This window comes from Cheilinus undulatus, linkage group 14 (genome assembly GCF_018320785.1).
Source record: "Cheilinus undulatus linkage group 14, ASM1832078v1, whole genome shotgun sequence".
Taxonomy (NCBI): domain Eukaryota; kingdom Metazoa; phylum Chordata; class Actinopteri; order Labriformes; family Labridae; genus Cheilinus; species Cheilinus undulatus.
This window is the reverse complement of record NC_054878.1, coordinates 24,610,720-24,617,622: the sequence shown is the minus strand read 5'-3', so window position 1 is coordinate 24,617,622 and position 6,903 is coordinate 24,610,720. Positions and strand designations below refer to the sequence as shown.

At 42.3% G+C, this 6,903-nt stretch overlaps 1 protein-coding gene across 2 annotated transcripts; it reads right to left on the bottom strand.

Annotated features, from left to right (window-relative positions):
* On the bottom strand, positions 1–6,112 carry tdh (L-threonine dehydrogenase). 2 transcript variants are annotated; one of them, XM_041805734.1, is made up of 9 exons: positions 5,976–6,112; positions 4,047–4,241; positions 3,680–3,722; positions 3,515–3,585; positions 2,708–2,857; positions 2,232–2,404; positions 2,052–2,142; positions 1,467–1,736; positions 1–1,122 (listed from the first exon to the last, which is right to left on the bottom strand). In XM_041805734.1, the coding sequence occupies exons 2-9, from the start codon at positions 4,231–4,233 to the stop codon at positions 983–985; spliced, it is 1,125 nt and encodes a 374-aa protein (XP_041661668.1). In that variant the 5' UTR covers positions 4,234–4,241; positions 5,976–6,112; the 3' UTR covers positions 1–982. The 2 variants fall into 2 exon arrangements, with proteins under 2 accessions (XP_041661668.1, XP_041661669.1); XM_041805735.1 differs by lacking the exon at positions 5,976–6,112 and adding an exon at positions 4,994–5,061.
* Positions 6,113–6,903: the final 791 nt, after the last annotated feature.

Genomic DNA, 6,903 nt, shown 5'->3' with positions numbered 1-6,903 from the left:
TATTAGGAAAACAGATTTATTGTCAAAGCTTGTGTGACTGAAAGAACAGACAGATCCTGCCAAGACTTTCATATAGAACAAATTCCAGCATTTCTGTTACAAAATGTTGAAATACAGAAAAATAAAACACCATTATTTCCTGGATGTAATTGTCACATTTCCCTTTGTCACAAAAATAATTCCCAGAACTGATGAAAAATAAAATAACATAAAAGTGGACAGGAACACTTAAAGTGTTAAGAAATGTTTTCACTTGAAGAAGCTCCCACATGTTTAACACCAACAGACAGAATAAATAACCAAACATGGAATAAACAGAAGAACAATTCTCATGAATTATTGCTCTGCACTGCTTGAAATACAGATGCACTGTATCAGATACCACCCCTGCAGGTGATTCAGCTCTATTAATTTCAGATCAAATGTGTCCAAAGTGCATCAAAGGACACAACTTGTATATCGGTTCAATCCTCTACCCAAAGAAACTTGGACATTTGAAGTTCTGAATTCTGATCATCCTTGGAGGTTTTTACACACAGATTTCCAGAGAGAATGGTTGAAATGATCACAATGACACAATGCAACATTCTTAGATTATTACCAACGTAAGCCAAGATATCTTTGCAAACTTTGCACAAATCATCAACATGCATGTCATCTTTACCATCTGAACTAGTTCTCACCTTGTTGTTATCCCTGACACCGTTTACAGCCTTAAGTGAACTTTTTGCCACATCTCCAATGAGACAAAAAAGGAGAAAAGCAGGAGTAGATAGACAGGAGCTGGGAGGATTGTCAGGTCCCGTACCGAGGACCTTTACATTTTGGTGACACGGAAGCCTTGTGCCAGGCAAGCAGAGCCCTTCTGATTTGACAGAGAAGTGAGAGAACAACTATGTACAGGCCATGTTTCTCTATTCTCTTTGGTCAGTCTTTACATTATGTACAAAGACTCAGCAGACAACACTGATTGTGTGCAGCCTCAGTTAGCACGAGCCATGAGCTGTTCTGAAGCAAAGAAGTTGAGCATTGTCTGGACGAGCTCTGGAAGATCGTAGTCGTGTTTCCAGCCCCAGTCATTCCGTGCGTTACTGTCGTCGAAGTTCATTGGCCAACTGTCAGCTGGAAAGAAGACAACAGAAAGCATTTAATATAAAAATAACTTGTTTGAGCTAAAACTTTCACCAAAATTTGATTAAGTTTCCCCCCAAAGTATGCTACCTTAAGTTAGCCATCAGTGTTTTCCTCTGGCAAATTAAAGTACAACTTATGAGAAGCACAATGCAAACTTACATCACTTAATACACCCATGGGTTTTACTGTTGCAGGCCCTACTTTGTGTGGTATGTAGATTATAGAGGCTACCAGCCCACTTTAACCAGATTAAACTGGTGAGGATATGAAGGGAACACAAACTTTAATCAAAATTTCCAAGCCTTGCTTTAACAAGCAAAACCCTGACGTACCAATAGCCTGTCGTACGTGGTCAACATCGTATGTGACCTCCAGCTCAGGCATATGTTTCTGCAGCTCCTGAGCCAGCTCCTCAGGAGTGAAGCTCATGGCGTTGATGTTGTAGGTCCTCATGCTCAGTGTGTCAGCAGGCGCCTCCATTACCTCCAATGTGGCGCGCAGACAGTCGTCAATGTACATCATAGGCAGCTGTGTGTCAGGTCTTAAGTTGCATTCAAACTTGCCGGTTTTGATGGCGTCGTGAAAAATCTGGACAGCGTAGTCTGATCAGACAGAGAAACATCAAAATTAGGATTTTGAAAGAAACTTTGTACTACAAGAGTGCAATGTTGACAGTTTTTGATTAATGCTGTGGTTATAAAATCAAACTAATGAGCCTCTGTGTGTGGGAACTATTCAGACATGTAAAAATATGGCGATGGTGCGAGAAGCTATCAGGATGCCTAAAAATAAAGCGAGTCATGACAACCCTGTTAGATAAGTCAGTTGCATAACAACTTGTGACTTTTCTGCAGCAGTGCAGGAATAGACCCCATTAAGAGAGAGACCATGTATACAGTTTCAATTTCATCTCTCACCTGTCGTGCCGCCTCCGGGCATCGAGTCAGCAGAAATGATTCCTGGGTAGCGGAGGCAGCGGAAGTCCAGGCCATAACGGTGGTGGTAGTACTGTTTAAGAATGAAGGGAAATGTTAACGTTTCAATTTAAAACACCAGGGTGCTGGAAAAACACTAAAAATCTGGTTTGGTTTTCTTACCTCTCCCATGAGCTCAGCGTGGACTTTGGAGACGCCATAGATGGTGCGAGGTCTCTGCACGCACAAGTCTGGCGTGGGGTTGCGAGGAGAAGTTGGCCCAAAGGCGCCGATGGTGCTGGGTACAAAGAGGCGCAGGCCGTGCTCAGCTGCGATGTCCAGGATGTTGTGAAGCCCTAAAAACATTTATATTATGTCAATTTTATACCATGTTGTCCTACATTTTTTAAACAACCGTTTTTGTCTGTATGTAACTTTATGTAAACATAATATTTTTCCTTTTACCTTTCATTCTTTTTCTAAAAGCCTAACTGGGGACAGGACATAGAAACTAGCAATAGCTATAATCGCTATATGTAAAACATCAGTTACATATAGCTTGTTTGAAACAGGCCAAAGTTGAACTATGTAATTTGCATTGTTCCCTATCAAATAAACTTTATAAATAAAGAAAAAAATACAAGGAAAAAAAAACCCACCAGTGATGTTAACAGAACGAGCAAGGGCAACATTTGCTTCTCCAACAGCACTGAGGAGGGCGCTGTAGTGGACCAGCCAAGTGATGCGGTTGTTCACCACAATTTCCCGTAGGTTCTTGTAGTCCAGGATATCTGAGTAGATAAAGGGTCCTGAGAAAGAAACAAATAGTCGGAGATTTAATGAATGAACTGCTGTGTTAGGACTCATCTTTGAATCCACCTCTCAGTGAGGAAAGCAGCAGCAAATGGCCAACTCTTCATCTGTCTCTTTCCTGTTTCATGTGTCAATGTTCTCACGTTATTCAAATTATAAAGGCCCAGTCTGTTTAAAGTAAGAGCCATAAAATGCCGCATTCCTTGTGGCTTTTGGCAGAAATTCTTTGACTTTAAAATCCAAAATGTCCATGTGCGACTTGTTAAATTTAAGTCTTTTGTAACATAAAAATGTGGCTTCCATTAAAGTTAAGAGTATAAAAATCAATGTGAACTGGATGAACTGCTTCTTGGCAATAAAATGACAGCACTTTTGTAACATAATAACAGCCCTCTTTGCCAAACGGAAGATTTTTATTAGTCATCACTAAAGTTACAAAACAGTCAAGTTTCTGCTGTGATGAAATGTGTCTAGTCACAGATTAATGGTATTACATTTTGATTCCTTGTTGATTGAATGAGCATAATGCAACTTGTTTAATCCTACCACCTCCAATCTGGTCCATGCTGTGATAAAACATTGCATTAAAAAGCTTCCTTGTTTAAATCTAGATCTGGTTTAATCTGACATGCTTAGTGTACAACTTGACTCACCGCTGTGGAAAACGTTGCTCGGAGGTTTTCTGATGTCAGACAGGATGACATTGTTCTTTCCAAACCTCTTCCTGTGAAACAGGAAGTCAGTGTTATACAACCATAAATGCATCAAAACTTTTCATTGATTGACATTGATTTAGGAAGAAAATATCAAACTCTTACCTCAACAATTTGGCGAGTCCAACTCCGAGTTGACCCAGGCCACCTACACCACATTGACAGAGACACTACATGTCAGAGATTGCACACATTAAATCATCTGGAGATGCTTATCAGTGCTGGTTTCTATGGAGACTGAAGTAAGGAGGAGAATGGGCAGTAAGAAATAAGGTCAGAGTACTGACCGCCTACACTATTGTTAACATTCACCCTACTCTGCTTTCTTAGCTAAACTTGTTGAATTCCTGCTGCTTTAAAATCCCTGCAGGGTAGAGTTTGCAGCAGTTCATAACTTACTCTACTTCCCCTTCCTTATACTTCTCATGCATGATAGAAACACAGCAGGGGTTATAGAGTTCACTTAGCATACCTGTGATGAGCACCTTGGGGTGATCCGTTTCAGAGAAGGACACAGAGTGGAAGCTGGCATCAGACGTCACCTGCCGAGGGGAGAAGCTGATGTTGCGCACAGCCACAGTCAGGGGCTGACAGCCACACCCTGGGTTGCTGAGCAGGGCCTGCTGGGCCACCTTGCTGAGGATTCTGATGACAGGCATGCTGGTACCTGTAAAGAAGAAAAAATGCAACATTCAAAATTCTACATGTCAGAAAAGATGTTTTTGCTTGGAGCAAAAAAAAAAAATGTTGGGCAGCATACCACAGTGGTAAACTTTATAATTAGTTTAGTGCCCTCATTTAGTGGAGTCCTTTCTCATATTTTTTTTGCCTAACACAAAGTTCTGTGTCAAGAAGCTTGGGCTTTTCTTCAGGCTCAAGGCGCCCAGGGACAGAGGGGAAGAGGAGCAGACAAAACTGGCACCAGGGGAGACGATTCAATTTGCAGCCCTTTCTTATTTATCTGAATAGGTATAACCTCGCTGCAGGGTCCCATGTTAAAACAACGAAAATGCTCTGAGAGCAGGGACAGCCTGCCAGCAGGAGAGAAACGTCGGCTGCACTCAAATGCAAATGATTTTTGTTTCCAAAGAGGCGCAGCGAAGTCGAGCGCATAGCAACGCAAACAGTCCAACAGTTTATCTGGGAGTTCCCTCCCAGATAGACAGCTTTTAACCAAACTTAAAGAACATCAATACGAGTTTCTTTTAAATGCAAACATGCACTAGACTTTAAAATTACTAGTGAACACACACAGTCAACTCAGAGTGAGCTGCTCTCACGTGTTCGATCGTTCAAAGTTGTTAACAGCTAAGCGGTTTAATCTGATAGAAAGTGGCCTGCGTGCGTGCGTCCCGTCTTTGCTTCGTCACAGAGCCGCCTCCTCTTTTTGACCAACACATCACTTTTTCAGGTACTTACCAAGCGCGCAGCGAGTTCCCCAAAAAAGGAAGGGGGCGAGTAACTTGACAGTATTTATACTGTCCAGCCTTCACCGAGAGCCAATCAGGGAGAGAGGGCGTACAGTAAGAGGAAAACAGTGCCAAGATCAGGGAGACAATCAGCTTCAAATGACTTGAAAAAAATTACTGGAGCCTTCAGGAAATACTTTTCATAATATTCTGAAACTTTCAAAGTAAAAAAAGCTAATTTACCTCACATCAAAAAGTTAAAAATTTTGCGCGTAAAGGTCAATGCGCTCCTGACCCCTCCTCATTGACCTCCTGCTCCCCCTCACAACATGTGCAGTCCACTGCTACTGTTGTGCCAACACGGTTTCATGTGCACGTAGTAAGCAAGTTGTGTAACAAAACGGGGCTGCCCCCTCCCCTTCCTCCTCCATACTTCTTGGACCTGATGCAGCGCGTCATGCTGGATCCTTTAAGAACTGTCACCAGCCCAAGTGTTGCTGATCTCCATTTAACGTGGCAGAGAAGGCTGCCAATGAGCGCGTAAGAAGCTTGACTTTCAGAATGACTGGGAAGAAGCAGCACTATTTAGATGAAGCATTATGTCAAAAGGGGGTCTCTGAGGCGCAGTCAGCCAACCAGACAAATGAAACCAGGCCAGTGCGCCGGGGTGAAGCTGCACTGGCGGACAGCCCAAGAGCAACACGTAACAGTCGAGCTGGCAGAGTAATTGAGTAATTAAGAGGGGTTTGTGCTTTCAGGAAGAAAAAGGGTCGCAACTTGAAAGACAGGCTCTGAGCACATGCACTGGAAATACCGCTTAAGAAGCTCATAGTCATTCAGCACCAAAAATTAAATCTGAAAATCAGCACATGTTCACCGTAGAGTGATTAAATTGTACCTTAACTAACAAATCAGACAAAACATCTTAAACTAATTTTGATTCATGAAACATGCCATATTAAAGAGGAAATAAGCAGAATCGGCCCACTCACCGGTGAATGTAGAAGAAGAAAAGCAGAAGAAACTCCTGTCTGATTCTGTGTGGGGATAAGTAACGGCTTCCTCTCTGATCGTTTAGCCCTCAGCTTTAACCTGATGCTTGTGTTATCTTCCTACAGTGTTGCATCAGCTGCCTCCTCAAGCTATATAGCCTCGGCCATCTGGTTTCAGGGGGGAAGCCGGCTTTCTCTCGGATTGGCCGAGCCTCGGAGGTGCGGTCCTCCCTCGCAGACCACGCCCAGCTGCAGCGTCATCTACACCCAGCAGGAAGGCCGTTGTCCATTCACAGAGAGAGAGGCTGCTGATCAAATCTCACTCCATCGTGTCGTCTCCATAAAACGAATACAGAGGAAACATCGGTGGAGTCATGGACCCGCAGTGATCCAGACTGGGTGTAGCCCTGTTACTAATGTGGTCTCATGGTGATGTGGACGAGACCAAATTAGAGTCGTGGCCTGGAAACAGAGAAAGCTGCACTAAAACACACAAAAAATCAAATAGCTGCCACATGGCTGATGATAGAAAGTAAAAGCGTAGAGCATGTTTAGTTTTAAAAGTTTGTCAACCAATGAAATGATTACCTTAAATCTGAATTGTTTGAAAAATAAACTTTACACAGTTCTTAATATCAGTCAAGCATATTGTGTATACTTTGATATTTATATATAAATCCCAATTTAAAGTCCATAATAATATTGAAACCTACGTCTAAATCACTGGTTCCCAGGGCAGCAAAGATCTAAGTGGCTGGTTGAGGGGACAACTTTGTCTGCCATGAGGCTGTTAAAATTACGTCTATGCATATTAACTACAATGCAAATAAAACACTTTAAAAGTTTTTAAAAATGTTCTTTTTTGGTAAGGGAAACATTTGTTGGCTCATTTTGCCCAGGCAAAGCTGCCCATAGGGGGAAATAAAAG

Excerpts from the sequence above, each read along its gene's own strand:
- tdh (XM_041805734.1), bottom strand. The coding sequence starts at position 4,233 with ATGCCTGTCATCAGAATCCTCAGCAAGGTGGCCCAGCAGGCCCTGCTC. Across the intron at positions 2,858-3,514 it reads GAGCAACGTTTTCCACAGCG|GACCCTTTATCTACTCAGAT; the intron begins GTGAGTCAAGTT and ends TTTCTTTCTCAG. Across the intron at positions 2,405-2,707 it reads TCGTTCTGTTAACATCACTG|GGCTTCACAACATCCTGGAC; the intron begins GTGGGTTTTTTT and ends AAATGTTTTTAG.